The sequence below is a fragment of the Petromyzon marinus genome, chromosome 24, assembly GCF_048934315.1.
Source record: "Petromyzon marinus isolate PM22_M1 ecotype Great Lakes invasive population chromosome 24, UKy_Petmar_22M1.pri1.0, whole genome shotgun sequence".
Classification (NCBI taxonomy): domain Eukaryota; kingdom Metazoa; phylum Chordata; class Hyperoartia; order Petromyzontiformes; family Petromyzontidae; genus Petromyzon; species Petromyzon marinus.
The window spans coordinates 7234276-7256438 of record NC_133690.1 but is presented as its reverse complement, the minus strand read 5'-3'; the positions used below and the strand labels follow the sequence as shown (position 1 = coordinate 7256438).

Below are 22163 nucleotides of genomic sequence, written 5' to 3'. Positions count from 1 at the left end.
TTCTCTACCCTTGCGAAACGTGGACCCCCCTAATGGAACATCTTCGCCGGTTAGAAACATTTAGGCTGGCCTGCCTACGATCCATCCTGGGTTTAACCAGACTGGATTGTGTGAGGAGCTCACAAATCCTTGAAAGATCTGGGCAGGGTCCCATCGGTGAGCTCCTCCGGCAGGAAAGGCTGCGATGGCTGGGTCATGTAGCCCGCATGCCCAGCCACCGCATGCCGAAACAGCTTTTGTTTGGCCGGATTGAGGGGGCTAAGCGAGCGCGGCACGGGCTAGAGAAGAGATGGAGTGATGTGGTACAGGAGGACGTGGAGCTGAGTGGACTTGCCGATGACTGGTACCAGCGGTGTCAAGATCGGCCTCTGTGGAGGAGGCTCGTGCAGGATGCTACTGGGCAGTTGGAGGCAGTCGCCCTCCAACAACAACGGAGGGCGGAGGAGCGACGCTCAGAACAACGAGCGGAGCGCCGGGTGGCTAAAGCACAGCAGGTTGGCACAGTAGGGGGCACAGGTGGTGTATCAGCCAGTCATCTCAGTCAGTCGACCCGTGGCACCTGGGTCTGCCCCGTGACCTCCTGCCAGCGGGCGTTCGACACTTCACGTGGCCTCAGGGTGCACATAGCCTGGCACAAGCGTCGTGGTGACGTCACCGCCACTTAGTGGCGAATGGCGGTTGTTGTTGTTGTTGTTGGTGTGTGTGTGTGGTGTGTGTGTGTGGTGTGTGTGGTGTGTGTGTCAGTGTAGCGGTTAGCGCTACGCTGTGCTACGAACCCGGCGACCCGAATTCGATTCCCGCTCACGGCCAACACCGCCAGTGACGATTATCTGAACCGGTCCAGGGCCTCCACCTAGGTTGACTCAGCCTCAAATGAGTACCTGCTGCGATGTGCAGTCAACATCGCCACTGGGGAGACAAAGGCGGTCGGGCCTGGTGCTGGCCACCCACCCCCTCGTGTGCCACAGTGCCGGTAGCCTTCACAGGTGCTGCTACTCGCTAACAGCACTTGCCCCTACAGCCTGTTAGAGGCTACACGGGGGACCTTTGTCTGTGTGTCTATAGGTGCTGCTCGCTACTCACAGCACTTGCCTCTACAGCCCTGTTAGAGGCTACACGGGGGACCTTTGTCTGTGTGTCTATAGGTGCTGCTCGCTACTCACAACACTTGCCCCTACAGCCCTGTTAGAGGCTACACGGGGGACCTTTGTCTGTGTGTCTACAGCTGCTGCTCGCTACTCACGGCCACTTGCCCCCTACAGCCCTGTTAGAGGCTACACGGGGGACCTTTGTCTGTGTGTCTATAGCTGCTGCTCGCTACTCACAGCACTTGCCCCTACAGCCCTGTTAGAGGCTACACGGGGGACCTTTGTCTGTGTGTCTACAGCTGCTGCTCGCTACACACAGCCACTTGCCCCTACAGCCCTGTTAGAGGCTACACGGGGGACCTTTGTCTGTGTGTCTACAGCTGCTGCTCGCTACACACAGCCACTTGCCCCTACAGCCCTGTTAGAGGCTACACGGGGGACCTTTGTCTGTGTCTACAGCTGCTGCTCGCTACACACAGCCACTTGACCCTACAGCCCTGTTATGTCTGTAGGGGCAGTTTAACGCGAACGAGACGACAACAACAACAACAATCACAAAGCCAACGGCGACTCGAACGATGCTTTATTAATCCGCGGGGCCGCCCTCAGTCATCCCAGAGCAGGATCAGCTCCTCGTCCTCGTCGTCCTCGTCCCACGGGAAGGGTTCCATCCAGCGCAGGTCGCCGGCGTTCTGCTGGAAGCGCACCAAGTCGCCAAAGTCGCGGTCGGGGTGGACGACCATGCCACCACCACGCTCCTCTTGCTCCCCCTGCTCCTCCTCGTCGAGGAAGACGAAGATTCCGTCGCCGTGCCCGCCGTGGTGGAAGAAGTGGCGCTCTGGTGGTGTTGGGAAGGTAGAGGGGGAGGAGGGGAGAGGGGGGTGAGGGGGGAGGAGGAGGAGGGGGGAGGAAGAGGTGGAGGTGGAGGAAGGTGGGGGTGGGAAGGAGGAGGTGTCGTTACACAGAGACACACAGAGACCCATAGAGACACAGAGACCCATAGAGACACACAGAGACAAATAGAGACACACAGAGACCCATAGAGACACACAGAGACCCATAGAGACACACAGAGACCCATAGGGACACACAGAGACCCATATATACACAGAGACCCATAGATACACAGAGACACATAGAGACACACAGAGACCCATAGAGACACACAGAGACCCATAGATACACAGAGACACATAGAGACACACAGAGACACATAGAGACACAGAGAGACCCATAGAGACACACAGAGACCCATAGACACACAGAGACCCATAGAGATACACAGAGACCCATAGAGAAAAAGAAAAACAGAGACATACAGAGACCTATAGAGACACACAGAGACCCATAGAGATACAGAAAAACAGAGAAATACAGAGACCCATAGAGACACACAGAGACCCATAGAGACACACAGAGACCCATAGAGATACACAGAGACCCATAGATACACACAGATCCATAGAGATACACAGATACCCATAGAGACCCACAGAGACCCATAGAGACACAGAAAAACAGAAACATACAGAAACCCATAGAGACCCACAGAGACCCATAGAGACACAAAGAGACCCATAGAGACACACAGAGACCCATAGATTCACACAGATCCATAGAGACACACAGAGACACAAAGAGACCCACAGAGACCCATAGAGACACAGAAAACAGGGACATACAGAGACCCATAGAGACACACAGAGACCCATAGAGATACACAGAGACACACAGAGACCCATAGAGATACACAGAGACCCATAGATACACAGAGACCCATAGAGAAACACTGAGACCCATAGATACACAGAGACCCATAGATACACAGAGACACACAGAGACCCATAGAGACACACAGATACCCATAGAGACACACAGAGAACCATAGAGATACAGAAAAACAGAGACATACAGAGACCCATAGAGACACACAGAGACCCATAGAGATACAGAAAAACAGAGACATACAGAGACCCATAGAGAAACACAGAGACCCATAGAGACACACAGAGACCCATAGAGATACACAGAGACCCATAGATACACACAGATCCATAGAGACACACAGAGACACACAGAGACCCACAGAGACCCATAGAGACACACATAGACCCAGAGAGATACACAGAGACCCATAGATACACACAGATACATAGAGACACACAGAGACCCATAGAGACCCACAGAGACCCATAGAGACACAGAAAAACAGAGACATACAGAGACCCATAGAGACCCACAGAGACCCATAGAGACACACAGAGACCCATAGAGATACTCAGAGACCCATAGATACACACAGATCCATAGAGACACACAGAGACCCACAGAGACCCACAGAGACCCATAGAGACAGAAAAACAGAGACATACAGAGACCCATAGAGACAGACAGAGACCCATAGAGACACACAGAGATTCATAGATACACACAGATCCATAGAGACACACAGAGACCCACAGAGACCCACAGAGACCCATAGTGACACAGAAAAACAGAGACATAGAGAGACCTATAGAGACACACAGAGACCCATAGAGATACACAGGGACCCATAGATACACATAGATCCATAGAGACACACAGAGACCCATAGAAACACACAGAGACACATAGATACACACAGATCCATAGAGACACACAGAGACCCACAGAGACACACAGAGACCCATAGAGACACACAGAAAAACAGAGACATACAGAGACTCATAGAGACACACAGAGACCCATAGAGATACACAGAGACCCAGAGATACACACAGATCCATAGAGACACACAGAGACCCATTGAGACACACAGAGATCCATAGATACACACAGATCCATAGAAACACACAGAGACACACAGAGGCCCATAGAGATACAGAAAAACAGAGACATACAGAGACCCATAGAGACACACAGAGACCCATAGAGACACACAGAGACCCATAGAGATACACAGAGACCCATAGATACACACAGATCCATAGAGACACACAGAGACACACAGAGACCCACAGAGACCCATAGAGACACAGAAAAACAGAGACCCACAGAGACCCATAGAGACACACAGAGACGCAGAGAGATACACAGAGACCCATAGATACACACAGATCCATAGAGACACACAGAGACCCATAGAGACCCACAGAGATCCATAGAAACACAGAAAAACAGAGACATACAGAGACCCATAGAGACCCACAGAGACCCATAGAGACACACAGAAAAACAGAGACATACAGAGACTCATAGAGACACACAGAGACCCATAGAGATACACAGAGACCCAGAGATACACACAGATCCATAGAGACACACAGAGACCCATTGAGACACACAGAGATCCATAGATACACACAGATCCATAGAAACACACAGAGACACACAGAGACCCATAGAGATACAGAAAAACAGAGACATACAGAGACCCATAGAGACACACAGAGACCCATAGAGACACACAGAGACCCATAGAGATACACAGAGACCCATAGATACACACAGATCCATAGAGACACACAGAGACACACAGAGACCCACAGAGACCCATAGAGACACAGAAAAACAGAGACCCACAGAGACCCATAGAGACACACAGAGACCCAGAGAGATACACAGAGACCCATAGATACACACAGATCCATAGAGACACACAGAGACCCATAGAGACCCACAGAGATCCATAGAAACACAGAAAAACAGAGACATACAGAGACCCATAGAGACCCACAGAGACCCATAGAGACACACAGAGACCCATAGAGACATACAGAGACCCATAGATTCACACATATCCATAGAGACACATAGAGACACACAGAGACCCACAGAGACTCATAGAGATACAGAAAAACAGAGACATACAGAGACCCACAGAGACACACAGAGACCCATAGAGATACACAGAGACCTATAGATACACACAGATCCATAGAGACACACAGAGACCCACAGAGACCCACAGAGACCCATAGAGACAGAAAAACAGAGACATACAGAGACCCATAGAGACACACAGAGACCCATAGAGACACACAGAGATCCATAGATACACACAGATCCATAGAGACACACAGAGACCCACAGAGACCCACAGAGACCCATAGTGACACAGAAAAACAGAGACATAGAGAGACCTATAGAGACACACAGAGACCCATAGAGACACACAGGGACCCATAGATACACACAGATCCATAGAGACACACAGAGACCCACAGAGACACACAGAGACCCATAGAGATACACAGAGACCCAGAGATACACACATATCCATAGAGACACACAGAGACCCATTGAGACACACAGAGACCCATAGATACACACAGATCCATAGAGATACACAGAGACCCCTAGAGACACACAGAAAAACAGAGACATACAGAGACCCATAGAGACATACAGAGACCCATAGAGATATACAGACCCATAGATACACACAGATCCATAGAGACACACAGAGACCCACAGAGACCCATAGAGACACAGAAAAACAGAGACATACAGAGACCCATAGAGACACACAGAGACCTATAGATACACACAGATCCATAGAGACACACAGAGACCCACAGAGTCCCATTGACACACAGAAAAACAGAGACATACAGAGACCCATAGAGACACACAGAGACCCATAGAGATACACAGGGATCCATAGATACACACAGATCCATAGAGACACACAGAGACCCACAGAGATACACAGACAAACAGAGACATACAGAGACTCATAGAGACACACAGAGACCCATAGAGATACACAGAGACCCAGAGATACACACAGATCCATAGAGACACACAGAGACCCACAGAGACCCACAGAGGCCCATTGAGACACAGAAAAGCAGAGACATACAGAGACCCATAGAGACACACAGAGACCCATAGAGATACACAGGGACCCATAGATACACACAGGTCCATAGAGACACACAGAGACCCATAGAGACACACATTAAAACAGAGACACACAGAGACCCATAGAGATACACAGAGACCCAGAGATACACACAGATCCGTAGAGACACACACAGACCCATAGAGATACACAGAGACCCATAGATAAACACAGATCCATAGAGACACACAGAGACCCATAGAGACACGGAAAAACAGAGACCCATGGAGATCCATGGAGATCTATGGAGCCCGTGAAGGCGTTCCTGCCGTAGGCCGCGAGACCAAAACGTCGCTTACCCTGCATGAGCACCATGGGATCTGGTACCGTCCGTCTCTGGAGGAAGTAGAGGCAGCAGGCGAGCTACAGGCAGACAGGAACTCACACACACACACAGACACACACACACACAGACACACACACAGACACACACAGACACACACACAGACACACACAGAGACACACAGACACACACAGACACACACATAGACACACCCAGAGACACACAGTGGGGGTGAGTTTGTGTGGTGAGTGAGGAAGTGAGTGGCTGAGTGAGTGAGCGAGTGCTGAGTGAGCGGTGAGTGAAAGAGCGAGTGGGAGAGTGGGTGAGTGATCAAGTGGTGAGCGAGTGGTGAGCGAGTGGTGAGCGAGTGTGCGATTGGTGAGCGATTGAGCGAATGGGTGAGTGGGCAAGCGGCCGAGTGAGCGAGTGGTGAGCGAGTGTACGAGTGGTGAGCGGGCGGGCGAGTTTGCTGTTCGCGTGCATTACCCACCAATCCAAGGGAAATCCCGGCGAGTGACGTCACAAAGACGATGCCGTTGCATGACCTGGTGCAGGATGCGCAGTGAGACACGGTCAGCCACAGGTGGAAGTCCTGGGGCAGAACGCGGAGGCAAAGACAAAGACGAAGGTCGATTCCAAACGTGTTCTACGGCATGTACTGTACTACACTACATTATACACTACTATATGCTACACTACATTATACACTACGACAGTACATTATATACTACTACACTACATTATACACTACAATATACTACGCAACATTATACACTACTACACTACATTATACACTACCATATACTACACTACATTATACACTACTACCTTACATTATATACTACTACACTACTATATACTACTACACTACTATATACTACTACACTACAATATACTACAATACATTATATACTGCTACACTACTATATACTACTACACTACATTATATACTACTACACTACAATATATACTACACTATATACTACTACACTACATTATATACTACTACTACACTACATTATATACTACTACACTACTATATACTACTACACTACTATATACTACTACACTACATTATATACTACTACACTACATTATATACTACTACACTACATTATATACTACTACACTACACTATATACTACTACACTACATTATATACTACTACTACACTACATTCTATACTACTACACTACATTATATACTGCTACACTACTATATACTACTACACTACATTATATACTACTACACTACAATATATACTACTACACTATATACTACTACACTACATTCTATACTACTACTACACTACATTCTATACTACTACACTACATTATATACCGCTACACTACTATATACTGCTACACTACTATATACTACTACACTACTTTATACTACTACAATACATTATATACTGCTACACTACATTATACACCACTACACTACATTATAAACTACTACACTACATCATATACTACTACATTATATACTACTACACTACATTATGTACTACTACACTACATTATATACTACTACACTATACACTACTACACTACATTATATACTACTATATTATATACTACTACACTGCATTATGTACTACTACACCACATTAAATACTACTACACTACATTATACACTGCTACACTACATTATATACGACTACACTACATTATATACTACTACACTATACACTACTACACTACATTATACACTACTATATACTAAACTACATTATACACTACTACACTACATTATATACTACTACACTATACACTACTACACCACATTATATACTACTACACTACATTATACACTACTCCACTACTATATACTACACTACATTACACACTACTACACTACATTATACTCTACTACACTACATTATACACTACTATACACGTAATACACTACTATATACTACTATATACTACACTACATTATACACTACCATGCACATTATGCACTACTATATACTACACTACATTATACACTACTATACACATTATACACTACTGTATACTATACTACATTATAAACTACTAAACACATTATATACTACTATATACTACACTACATTATACACTACTACACTACAATATATACTACTACACTACATTATATACTACTACACTATACACTACTACACTACATTATATACTACTACACTACATTATATACTACTACACTACATTATACACTACTACACTTCATTATATACTACACTACATTATATACTACTACACTACATTATACACTACTACACTACATTATACACTACTACACTATGCCAGGGCCTGGGACAGACAGAGAGAAACAGACACACGCCATGGGACAGACAGAGAGACACAGAGAGACATACAGAGAGACACAGAGACACGACATGGGACAGACAGAGAGACACAGAGAGACAGACAGAGAGACACAGAGACACGGCATGGGACAGAGAGATACGGCCTGGGACAGACAGAGAGACACAGAGACAGAGAGACACAGAGACACGGCATGGGACAGAGAGATACGGCCTGGGACAGAGAAAGAAAGACACAAAGACAAACAGAGAGACACAGAGATATACAGAGAGACACAGAGACACGGCATTGGACAGAGAGACACGGCCTAGAACAAACAGAGAGACACAGAAACAAAAAGAGAGACACAGAGACACGGCTTGGGACAGACAGATAGACACGTAATGGGACAGACAGAGACACACAGAGACACGGCCTGGGACAGACAGAGAGACACAGAGACGCGGCATGGGACAGAGATACACGGCTTGGGACAGACAGAGAGACACAGAGACAGACACAGAGAGACACAGAGACAGACACAGAGAGACACAGATACAGACACAGAGAGACACGACATGGGACAGAAACAGACACAGAGAGATACGCCATGGGACAGAGACAGACACAGAGAGACACGACCTGGGACAGATAGACAGACACAAAGACAAACAGAGAGACATAGAGACAGACACAGAGAGACACGGCATGGAACAGAGACAGACACAGAGAGACACGGCATGGGACAAAGACAGACAGAGAGACACAGAGACAGACACAGAGAGATACAGAGACAGACACAGAGAGAGACGGCATGGGACAGAGACAGACAGAGAGACACGGCCTGGGACAGACAGAGAGACACAAAGACAGACACAGAGAGATACAGAAACAGACACAGAGAGACACGGCATGGGACAGAGACAGACACAGAGAGACACGGGACGGGACAGAGACAGACACAGAGAGACACGACATGGGACAGATACAGAAACACAGAGAGAAACGGGACGGGACAGAGACAGACACAGAGAGACACAGAGACAGACACAGAGAGACACGGGACGGGATAGAGACAGACACAGAGAGACACGACATGGGACAGAGACAGACACAGAGAGACACGGGACGGGACAGAGACATAAACACAGAGAGACACAGAGACAGACACAGAGACAGACACAGAGAGATACAGAGACATACAGAGAGAAACAGAGACACGGCATGGGACAGAGACAGACACAGAGAGACACGGCCTGGGACAGACAGACAGACACAGAGACAAACAGAGAGACACAGAGACAGACACAGAGAGACACGGGACGGGATAGACAGAGAGACACAGAGACATACAGAGAGACACAGAGAGACACGGCATGGGACAGAGACAGACACAGAGAGACACGGCTTGGGACAGAGACAGAAACAGAGACAAACAGAGAGACACAGAGACAGACACAGAGAGACACAGAGACAAACAGAGAGACACAGAGAGACACGGCCTGGGACAGACAGAGAGACACAAAGACAAACAGAGACAGACACAGAGAGACACGGCATGGGACAGAGACAGAAACACAGAGACAGACACAGAGAGATACAGAGACAGACACAGCGAGACACAGAGACAGATTCAAAGAGACACAGAGACAGACACAGAGAGACACGACATGGGACAGAGACATACACAGAGAGACACGGCATGGGACAGAGACATACACAGAGAGACACGGCCTGGGACAGACAGAGAGACACAGAGACACAGAGACAGACACAGAGAGACACGGCATGGGACAGAGACAGAAACACAGAGACAGACACAGAGAGATACAGAGAGAGACACAGAGAGACACAGAGAGAGACACAGAGAGACACGACATGGAACAGAGACATACACAGAGAGACACGGCATGGGACAGACAGAGAGACACAGAGACAAACAGAGAGACACAGAGACAGACAGAGAGAGACACGGCATGGGACAGAGACAGACACAGAGACATACAGAGAGACACAGAGACAGACAGAGAGACAGAGAGACAGACACAGAGATGCACAGAGACAGACAGAGACACGGCCTGGGACAGAGACAGACACAGACACAGAGAGACAAAGAGAGACACAGAGACAGACACAGAGAGACACAGAGAGACACAGAGACAGACACAGAGACAGACACAGAGAGACACAGACACAGAGAGACACAGAGACAGAGAGACAGACACAGACACAGAGAGACACAGAGACAGACACAGAGAGACACAGAGACAGACACAGAGAGACACAGAGACAGACACAGAGACAGAAACACAGAGACACAGAGATACACAGAGACAGACAGAGACACGGCTTGGGACAGAGACAGACACAGAGACAGACACAGAGAGACACAGCGAGACACAGAGACAGACACAGAGACAGACACAGAGACAGACACAGAGAGACACAGAGAGACACAGAGAGACACGGGACGGGACAGAGACAGACAGAGAGACACGGGACGGGACAGAGACAGACACAGAGAGACACAGACAGAGACAGAGAGACACAGAGACAGAGAGACACAGAGACAGACAGAGAGACACAGAGAGACACAGAGACAGACACAGAGACAGACACAGAGAGACACAGAGACAGAGACAGACACAGAGACAGAGACAGAGAGACACAGAAAGACACAGAGACAGACACAGAGAGACACAGAGACAGAGAGACACGGGACGGGACAGAGACAGACACAGAGAGACACAGAGACAGAGAGACACGGGACGGGACAGAGACAGACACAGAGACACAGAGACAGAGAGACACGGGACGGGAGTCTCACCTGAATTGTCACGCTGAGCCATGACAGCCACGCCGTGGAGCTACCCCTGAAACACAGAGGGGGGGGGGGGGAGACGTGGGGGGAAGGGTGGGGGGGAGACGTGGGGGGAGGGGTGGGGGGAGAGGTGGGGGGAGTGGTGTCGGGGTGACCGACGCAATGATTATAATATATATGATTATAATATATATGATTAAAATATATATGATTATAATATATCAATAATTAAGGTTTGTTTGGGGTTAGATCGCGTTAATATGAATTACTGTGTCGTTAAAGCCGCCACCACCCGACATGGCCAATTATTTAAGGGGTTTGCGTTACGTAAACAGAACGTGGCCAATTCGTTACTAGTACAGCACTAACCGGTTGCTGTATGTTGCAGAGTTAAATCCACTATAGCATTTACAATTCGTTACTAGTACAGCACTAACCAGTTACTGTGTGTTGGAGAGTTAAACCCACTACAACATTTACAATTCGTTACTAATACAGTACTAACCGGTTGCTGTGTGTCGGAGAGTTAAACCCACTGCAACATTTACAATTCGTTACTAGTACAGCACTAACCGGTTGCTGTGTGTTGGAGAGTAAAACCAACTACTACATTTACAATTCGTTACTAGAACAGCACTAACCGGTTGTTGTGTGTTGGAAAGTTAAACCTACTACGACATTTACTATTCATTACTAGTACAGCACTAACCCGTTGCTGTGTGTTTGAGAGTTAAACCCACTACAACATTTACAATTCGTTACTAGTACAGCACTAACCGGTTGCTGTGTGTTGGAGAGTTAAACTCACTACAACATTATCAATTCGTTACTAGTACCGCACTAACCGGTTGCTGTGTGTTGGAGAGTCAAACCAACTACTACATTTACAATTCGTTACTAGTACAGCACTAACCGGTTGTTGTGTGTTGGAAAGTTAAACCTACTACGACATTTACTATTCATTACTAGTACAGCACTAACCCGTTGCTGTGTGTTTGAGAGTTAAACCCACTACAACATTATCAATTCGTTACTAGTACCGCACTAACCGTTGCTGTGTGCTGGAGAGTTAAACCCACTACTACATTTACAATTCGTTACTAGTACAGCACTAACCGGTTGCTGTGTGTTGGAGAGTTAAACCCACTGCAACATTTACAATTCGTTACTAGTACAGCACTAATCGGTTGCTGTGTGTTGGAGAGTTAAACCCACTGCAACATTTACAATTCGTTACTAGTACAGCACTAACCGGTTGCTGTGTGTTGGAGAGTTAAACCCACTACTACATTTGCAATTCGTTACTAGTACAGCACTAACCGGTTGCTGTGTGTTGGAGAGTTAAACCCACTACTACATTTACAATTCGTTACTCGTACAGCACTAACCGGTTGCTGTGTGTTGGATAGTTAAACCCACTACGACATTTACAATTCGTTACTAGTACAGCACTAACCGGTTGCTGTGTGTTGGAGAGTTAAACCCACTGTGACATTTACAATTCGTTACTAGTACAGCACTAACCGGTTGCTGTGTGTTGGAGAGTTAACCCCACTACAACATTTACAATTCGTTACTAGTACAGCACTAACCGGTTGCTGTGTGTTGGAGAGTTAATCCCACTACAACATTTACAATTCGTTACTAGGACAGCACTAACCGGTTGCTGTGTGTTGGAGAGTTAAACCCACTACTACATTTACAATTCGTTACTAGTACAGCACTAACCGGTTGCTGTGTCTTGGAGTTTTAAATCCACTACTACTTTTACAATTCGTTACTAGTACAGCACTAATCGGTTGCTGTGTGTTGGAGAGTTAAACCCACTACTACATTTGCAATTCGTTACTAGTACAGCACTAACCGGTTGCTGTGTGTTGGAGAGTTAAACCCACTACTACATTTACAATTCGTTACTCGTACAGCACTAACCGGTTGCTGTGTGTTGGAGAGTTAATCCCACTACAACATTTACAATTCGTTACTAGTACAGCACTAACCGGTTGCTGTGTGTTGGAGAGTTAAACCCACTGCTACATTTACAATTCGTTACTAGTACAGTGCTAACCGGTTGCTGTGTGTTGGAGAGTTAAACCCACTGCTACATTTACAATTCGTTACTAGTACAGCACTAACTGGTTGCTGTGTGTTGGAGAGTTAAACCCACTACAACATTCACAATTCGTTACTAGTACAGCGCTAACCGGTTGATGTGTGTTGGAGAGTTAAACCCACTACAACATTTACAATTCGTTACTAGTACAGCACTAACCGGTTTGCTGTGTGTTGTGTTTTTTGTTTATTTTTACTAATTTTGAACCTATCAAGGTGACTTTACCGAAAGACCCAAACAATTTGAATTCCTGCAGTCACGACAACAACAACAAGAAGCACTTTCGAAGAAATGAGTTTGTCGATCTCGGTGATGATTTCAAAGTGGCATCAAAGTTCCCAGCGGCTTCCTAATAACGGAAGGAAGACAGCGTTCCAGACGGCCACGGAAGCGCGCCTTACCCGGCTAAAACATTTTAGATGAATATATAACAAAAAAAAGTTAAAAGGGGCCGTGCATAAATGACGTCACGCCATTTTGGTCGCGTGACGTCACACGGCGTCAGAAAAAGTCAGACCCCCCCCCCTCAAATAAGACGTCATAAAGCTCTGCCCCCCCCCCCACAAAAAAATATTTCCATTTTTAAAATAAAACATGCTTCAAATCGCTTTAAACTATCGTCATTGTAGTTGCGTATTTAATGTGGCGCTGCACTCTGATGTTGTAGGAGAAAACATTTATTTAAAAAACAAAATCTATTTAATTAAGTAGAACGTTTTGATTTAAAGCTTTCGTGACTGCAGGGATTCATATTTTTGGTTCTTTCGGTAAAGTCACCACCACGTGGAAAGGAAACAATAAAATAATAAAATATATATAAAACAACAAAAATTCTCACGACGTTTCGACCATAACACACGTCGTGAGAATTTTTATTGTTTTATATATATTTTATTATTTTATTGTTTCCCTTCAACGTGACTTTACCGAAAGAGCTAAGAATATGAGTCCATCTATGTTCGGAAAAGAGGAGGGGGGGAGACGAAAATAATGGATGCGGTCTGAAAGCTACCGTAAGCGTGAACAATCATTTATGGACGACCCCTTAACACAACTCGTCCATTTGAATAACTGCCAAATCGCTCTCCGTGGTGCTAACGTTAAAATAAAACGCCACTTTTTTTCAATGATTTCCTGCTGTGGTTTTCACACCTGATGATGATTGCTCGTATTGCAGTCGAAACGTCGTGATAATTTTATTGTTTTATATTTTTATTATTTTATTGTTTCCGTTCTACGTGGTGACTTTACCGAAAGAACCAAGAATATAAGCAGAACGTGTTGTCTATATTTATTTAAAGTTGCGCATTTTGATGCGACGTCACATTTCTCAAACCCTCCCACCCCTCCTCCTCGTCACACATCGTCACAAATGTCTGACCCATCCTCCACCCCCACCCCCACCTAGGCGCGTGACGTCATTTATGGACGGCCCCAAGTCGTTTCAGGTTTACTTACAAGCGCCAAATCGCCGTGAGCAGAGAATGCGGCCTCCAAACGCCCGACGCTACGAGCGGCGGTGGCATTGTAACGGGGAGCGAGGCCAACGGAGGGTCCACCTCCATGCCTGGGCTCAGCAGCAGCAGAAGCAGCAGCAGCAGAGGCAGCAGCAGCAGCAGGCAGACGAGCCACGTGCGCTGAGATAGCATGGCGGATCTTCTCCCTCTGAAGCAACCTCACCCTCCTTATCCCTCCGCTCGGCGTCAACGAAGGGAATGAGCCGTGTGGGTGAGCGTTGCGAGATAGCGTGTCAGTGTTCGCGAGGTAGTGTGGGAGAGTGTGGGAGCGTGTATGTGTGTGAGAGTGTGTGTGTGTGAGAGTGTGTGAGGGTGTGTGTGTGAGTGTGTGTGTGAGTGTGTGTCTGAGAGTGTGTGTGAGAGTGTGTGTGTGAGAGTGTGTGTGTGAGAGTGAGTGTGTGAGAGAGTGTGTGTGTGAGTGTGAGAGAGAGTGTGAGAGAGTATGTGTGTGTGTGAGAGTGTGTGTGAGAGTGTGTGTGTGTGAGAGTGTGTGTGTGTGAGAGTGAGTGTGTGAGAGAGTGTGTGTGAGAGTGTGAGAGAGAGAGAGTGTGTGTGAGTGTGTGTGTGTGAGAGTGTGTGTGAGAGTGTGTGTATGTGAGAGTGAGTGTGTGAGAGAGTGTATGTGTGTGAGAGAGTGTGGGAGCGTGTGTGTATGTGAGAGTGTGTGTGTGAGAGAGTGAGAGAGAGTGTGAGAGTGTGTGTGAGACTCTGAGAGAGTGTGTGTGTGTGTGAGAGAGTGTGTGTGTGTGAGTGTGTGTGAGAGAGTGTGTGTGTGAGAGTGTGAAAGAGAGTGTGTGTGTGAGAGTGTGTGTGTGTGTGAGAGTGTGTGTGTGAGAGTGTGTGAGAGTGTGTGTGAGACTCTGAGAGAGTGTGTGTGTGTGTGTGAGAGTGTGAATGTGTGTGAAAGTGTGTGTGTGAGAGAGTGTGTGTGAGAGTGTGTGTGTGTGTGAGAGTGTGTGTGTGTGTGAGAGTGTGTGTGTGAGAGTGTGTGTGACACTCTGAGAGTGTGTGTGTGTGAGAGTGTGAATGTGTGTGAGAGTGTGTGTGAGTGTGTGTGTGAGAGTGTGTGAGAGAGAGTGAGAGGGTGTGTGAGAGAGTGTGAGAGTGTGAGAGAGTGTGTGTGTGTGAGAGAGTGAGAGAGTGTGTGTGTGAGAGTGTATGTGTGTGAGAGAATGTGTGTGTGTGAGAGTGTTTGAGAGTGTGTGAGAGAGAGAGTGTGTGTGTGAGAGAGAGTGAGATTGAGAGAGTGTGTGAGAGAGTGTGTGTGTGTGAGAGAGTGTGTGTGTGTGAGAGTGTGTGAGAGTGTGAGAGAGTGAGAGTGTGTGTGTGTGAGAGAGTGTGTGTGTGAGAGTGTGTGAGAGTGTGTGTGAGAGAGTGTGAGAGAGTGAGAGAGTGTGTGTGTGAGAGAGAGAGTGAGAGAGTGTATTTAGATTTTTTTTAGAGCGTGTGAAAAAGCGTGCGTCCTTGTCAGAGTTCGTCTCATAATGACGTAGCTAGTCACGTGTCAGTTCTACGCGCGTCACGAAGAGCGTTACGTAACCAACGCACCACGTGACCGCCGCGCCAACGCGCGCGTGCGCACTGGCTGTTTCCGTTTCAACGGCTTGGCGAACACTGCCCATAGACTCAGCACTGCCCATAGACTCAACACTGCCCATAGACTCAGCACTGCCCATAGACTCAACCCTGCCCATAGACTCAACACTGCCCATAGACTCAGCACTGCCCATAGACTCAGCACTGCCCATAGACTCAACCCTGCCCATAGACTCAACACTGCCCATAGACTCAGCACTGCCCATAGACTCAACACTGCCCATAGACTCAACACTGCCCATAGACTCAGCACTGCCCATAGACTCAACACTGCCCATAGACTCAACCCTGCCCATAGACTCAACACTGCCCATAGACTCAGCACTGCCCATAGACTCAGCACTGCCCATAGACTCAACAGTGCCCATAGACTCAGCACTGCCCATAGACTCAACACTGCCCATAGACTCAGCACTGCCCATAGACTAACATTGCCCATAGACTCAGCACTGCCCATAGACTCAGCACTGCCCATAGACTCAACACTGCCCATAGACTCAGCACTGCCCATAGACTAACATTGCCCATAGACTCAGCACTGCCCATAATACTCAGCACTGCCCATAGACTCAGCACTGCCCATAGACTCAACACTGCCCATAGACTCAGCACTGCCCATAGACTAACACTGCCCATAAACTCAGCACTGCCCATAGACTCAGCACTGCCCATAGACTCAGCACTGCCCATAGACTCAACACTGCCCCATAGACTCAGCACTGCCCATAGACTCAACACTGCCCATAGACTCAACACTGCCCATAGACTCAGCACTGCCCATAGACTCAACACTGCCCATAGACTGAACACTGCCCCTTCGACTTAATACTGCACCATAGACTCAGCACTGCCCATAGACTTCTTCATGGTTTGAGTGATAGCTTTGCGAATTGTATAGTCGGAGTAACCATTAGCTTTAAGAGCTTGGTGTACCTGCTTGAGTTCACTGCCTATGTGTGCCTGGTCGGATATGCATTGGGCTCTAAGGTACAGAGTCTTGATGAGAGAATTCTTCTGTGATGGATAGTGGTGGGAATCCGGTTTCAGATAAGCATCCGTATGGGTAGCTTTCCTGTAGACAGAGTGGCTCATTGAACCATCAGGTCTCTTTTTTATTAGGACATCCAAAAAAGGTAGCTTGCCATCTTTTTCGACTTCCATGGTAAATCTGATGGCTGGGTGTATGGAATTGATGTGGTTGAAGAATTGGTCTAGAGCTGGCCGGCCATGTGGCCAGATGACAAAAGTGTCATCCACTTACCTCTTCCATAAGGTGAGGCACAGAGTGGCAGTCTGGATGGCGTCAGTCTCAAATTTCTCCATGAAAATGTTAGCTATAACCGGAGATAGGGGGGAGCCCATTGGGGTGCCCTCAGTTTGTAGAAAGTTCCATTCCAAGTGAAGTATGTATTGGTTAAACAGTGTCTCACCAGGGGGGGTAACTAAGTGTTTAGTCCTTGATGAACCAAGTCTTCAATCATTGGCGATGGTGTCAGGTACAGGAACCTTGGTGAATAAGGAAACTACATCAAAACTGACAAGCAGGTCGTCTGGGGACAGGGAAATACCCTTGATTGTCGATTCCAGGTGAGTAGAATTTTGTACCGCAGAGGTGGTTTTTCCAGTGAAAGGACGCAGGATTTCAGACAAAAAACGAGCCAGTTTGTAGGTGGGGGAGTTGATAGTAGAGACGATGGGACGAAGGGGTGTATCTACTTTATGTTTTTTTGGTAAGCCGTATAATCTTGGTGGCCTGGCAGCAGAAGTTTTCAATGAAAACTGTTTAGATTGATCAATTAATGCGGTTGAATCAGCCTCGTCACACAAACCAACAGTACCCTGGTGTCTACAAACTAAGTTGCTTCTGTGGTAGTAGTTACATTGGAGAAACCAAACGCCATGTCTCGGACCGCATTCGTGAACACAAAGCAGACCTTAAACACGGTAGGACCAACACCTCGGCCGTGGTAGATCATTGTTATAATTCAGTAGGCTCACATGACATTGACTTTTCCAAGACAGAGGTTCTTTGTAAGCCATCTGGCTACCATGAGAGATTCGTTCATGAGGCTATCCACATATACAAGCACAGAGACAATTTCAACCGAGAAGATGGATTCTGGCTTAGCAATCATTGGAAGGATTTGATAAACCATTTCAGGTCTTAATTGATTGTTCACGCTTACAGTGGCTTTCAGACAGCATACAATAATTTTTCGTCTCCCCCCTCCTCTTTTCAGAACATAGATGGACTAGTCCTTCTAAATAAACTGCCAAATTGCTGCGCATGGCGCTGACGCTTTTAAATAAATAAATAAAAACACCGTTTACAAATAAATAAATTAATGCAACCTGACACACCTCATGACGACCGTTTGTGTTATGGTCGAAACGTCGTGAGAATTTTTATTGTTTTATATATTTTTTATTATTTATTGTTTCCCTTCAACGTGACTTTACCGAAAGAGCTAAGAATATGAGGGAGGGGGGTGTTTGAGAAATGTGACGTCAAATCAAAATGGGCAACTTTAAATAATTATAGACAACACGTTCTGCTTAATTAAATAGACTTTTTAAAAAATAAATGTTCTCTCCTACAACATCAGAGTGCAGCGCTACATTAAATACGCACTACAATGACAATAGTTTAAAGCGATTTGAAGCATGTTTTAGATATATTTGCGTGACGTCATGTTTGGGGGGGGGGTCTGACTTTTTGTGACGCCGTGTGACGAGGGGGGGGGGGCAAAAATCGGCCAAAATTGCGTGACGTCATTTATGGACGGCCCCATACGCTGTGTAACAAAAATATATATTTTAATTATCATCGTCGTCGTGTCTGTGGAAATATATAGCAGCCAAATACTCTAAACGCGTTTTTATACAGAATCTTCGAGACCCATAGACCCACAGAGACCCATAGAGACCCATATAGACCCGCAGAGACCCACAGAGACCCACAGAGACCCATAGAGACCCACAGAGACCCACAGAGACCAATATACCCATAGAGACCCACAGATTACCCATAGAGACCCACATAACCCCATAGAGACCCATAGAGACACACAGAGACCCCATAGACCCATAGAGACCCGTAGACCCATACTCATAGAGACCCATAGACCCCATAGACCCATAGAGACCCATAGACCCATACTCATAGAGACCCATAGACCCGCAGAGACCCACAGAGACCCATAGACTCACAGAAACTCTTCGACCCACAGAGACCTACAGACCCACAGAGACCCAGAGACTCGTATAGACCCGCAGAGACCCACAGAAATGCATAGCAGCATCGAAATAATTTAAACGCACTGACATTTTAAATGGACCCGGACAAAAATCCACCACGTGGAGAGAGACGCAGACTCGGAATATACAGCAGCAGCAGGCAGGGTCGGGATCGAACCCACGACCTCCTGCACACCTGGCGAGGTAGTCAACATCTCATAGCCACCGTGGTGATGATGAGAGATACGCAATTTGTACCTCCACACACATGGCACGGTTGACTACGTACGGTGCGAAAAAAAGTTCAAGCCAAAGACAAAGATCCTCCGTATAGCCTTAACAGACTGTTGGGGCAAGTGCTATTAGCGAGTAGCACCTATGTTGTAGTGGGTTTAACTCTCCAACACACAGTAACCGGTTAGTGCTGTACTAGTAACGAATTGTAAATGTTGTAGTAGGTTTAACTCTCCAACACACAGCAACCCGTTAGTGCTGTACTAGTAACGAATTGTAAATGTTGCAGTGGGTTTAACTCTCCAACACACAGCAACCGGTTAGTGCTGTACTAGTAACGAATTGTGAATGTTGCAGTGGGTTTAACTCTCCAACACACAGCAACCGGTTAGTGCTGTACTAGTAACGAACTGTAAATGTTGTAGTGGGTTTAACTCTCCAACACACAGCAACCGGTTTGCGCTGTACTAGTAACGAATTGTAAATGTTGTAGAGGGTTTAACTCTCAAACACACAGCAACCGGTTAGTGCTGTACTAGTAACGAATTGTAAATGTTGTAGTGGGTTTAACTCTCCAACACACAGCAACCGGTTAGTGCTGTACTAGTAACGAATTGTAAATGTAGTAGTGGGTTTAACTCTCCAACACACAACTTAGTGCTGTACTAGTAACGAATTGGCCACGTTCTGTTGATGTAACACAAACCCCCCATGAACATATACTGGCCTTTCACGACATGTGGCAATTTTAGATTCACCCCTCAAATGATGACTAAACCCATCGCTCGGGCAAAGCGGCGATTCCCCCACCCACAACCCACCCCTGCCCACCCACTACCCACCACTACCCACCCCTACCCACCCACTACCTACCCCGACCCACCCCCTACCCACCCACAACCAACCCCTACCCACCACCTACCCACCCACTAGCCACCCCTACCCACCCCTACCCACCCCTTACCCACCCCCTACCCACCCCCTACCCACCCACAACCCACCCTTACCCACCCACAACCCACCCCCTACCCACCCCCTACCCACCCACGCGCGCGCGACAGTGATGGAGATGCCGTCTCCTGCTCCTGCTGCTCCTGCTGCTGCTGCTGTCTCTGATGCTGGGGGTGGTGCCGATGACCCCGCGTGGCCGAGCCGAGCGGCGTGCCTGTCGCTCGCCCTCTGCGCCTTCCAGGCGCGCGCGGCCCTCGCTCTGTCGCGGGTGGTGGGAGGCCGCCTGCAGCTGCCGCCCGCAGAGCGATGGGTCGTGGCCTGGCTGCTCTATGACGCAGTGGTTCACATCACACTGGTGAGTGAGTGGGTGAGTGGGTGGTGGTGGTGTAGTTACACTGCAGCGCCACACCTATTTACCATCATTAGGGGAAAGAACGGTGATCCAATCTCCGACCCCCCGCAAGGAACAGGTTTGCAGATTTTGCTGCGCATTTCTGTGAAGTCCTGGGGGTGGGGGAAATCCCTCAGCCAGGAAAACATCGTGAGGCACAAAGTGGGGATGACCCTGCTGAGGCTGCAGTGGTTCAAATATTGGAAGAAGTCACCCCCTGTGAGTGGCTGGCTGAAGAACCATCTGTTGAGGAAGTGCTGAAGGCGATCCGGAGTCTGAGACCAGGAAAGGCACCGGGTAGAGATGATCTCCCAATCGAAATGCTGAGGGAGGGTGGCGTTTGTGCACAGACTGTCCTACATGACATCATAACAAACAGTCTGGACCACTGGACCAGTTCCGCAGGACTCGAAGGATGCCCTGGTGGTCCCCATATTTAAGAAGGTGAGACCACACAGACTGTAACAACTACAGAGGCATCTCACTCCTCAGTGTGCCAGGAAAGGTCCTGGCAAGAATTATTCAACATCGCCTTGCCAGGCGCGCTGAGGAGAGGCTTGTGGAGCCCCAATGCGGTTTCAGGAAAGGGCGGTCCTGCACAGATGCCATATTTTCTGTCCGTTTACTACAGCAGAGGTGTAGGGAATTCAAACAAGACCTACATCTCTGCTTTATTGACCTGGTCAAAGCCTATGATACCACCAGTATACCTGGGCTCTGGGTTGTTCTTCGCGCTTTCGGAGTCCCTAACCG

The 22163-nt window shown here is 47.4% G+C and overlaps 1 protein-coding gene across 1 annotated transcript; it reads right to left on the bottom strand.

The window, feature by feature from the left end:
- Nucleotides 1–1649: 1649 nt before the first annotated feature.
- Nucleotides 1650–15783, bottom strand: LOC142928904 (uncharacterized). Its single transcript, XM_076069382.1, has 5 exons — nt 14943–15783; nt 11378–11423; nt 6750–6851; nt 6276–6339; nt 1650–1926 (listed from the first exon to the last, which is right to left on the bottom strand). The coding sequence occupies exons 1-5, from the start codon at nt 15131–15133 to the stop codon at nt 1694–1696; spliced, it is 636 nt and encodes a 211-aa protein (XP_075925497.1). The 5' UTR covers nt 15134–15783; the 3' UTR covers nt 1650–1693.
- Between the last annotated feature and the right edge of the window lie 6380 nt (nt 15784–22163).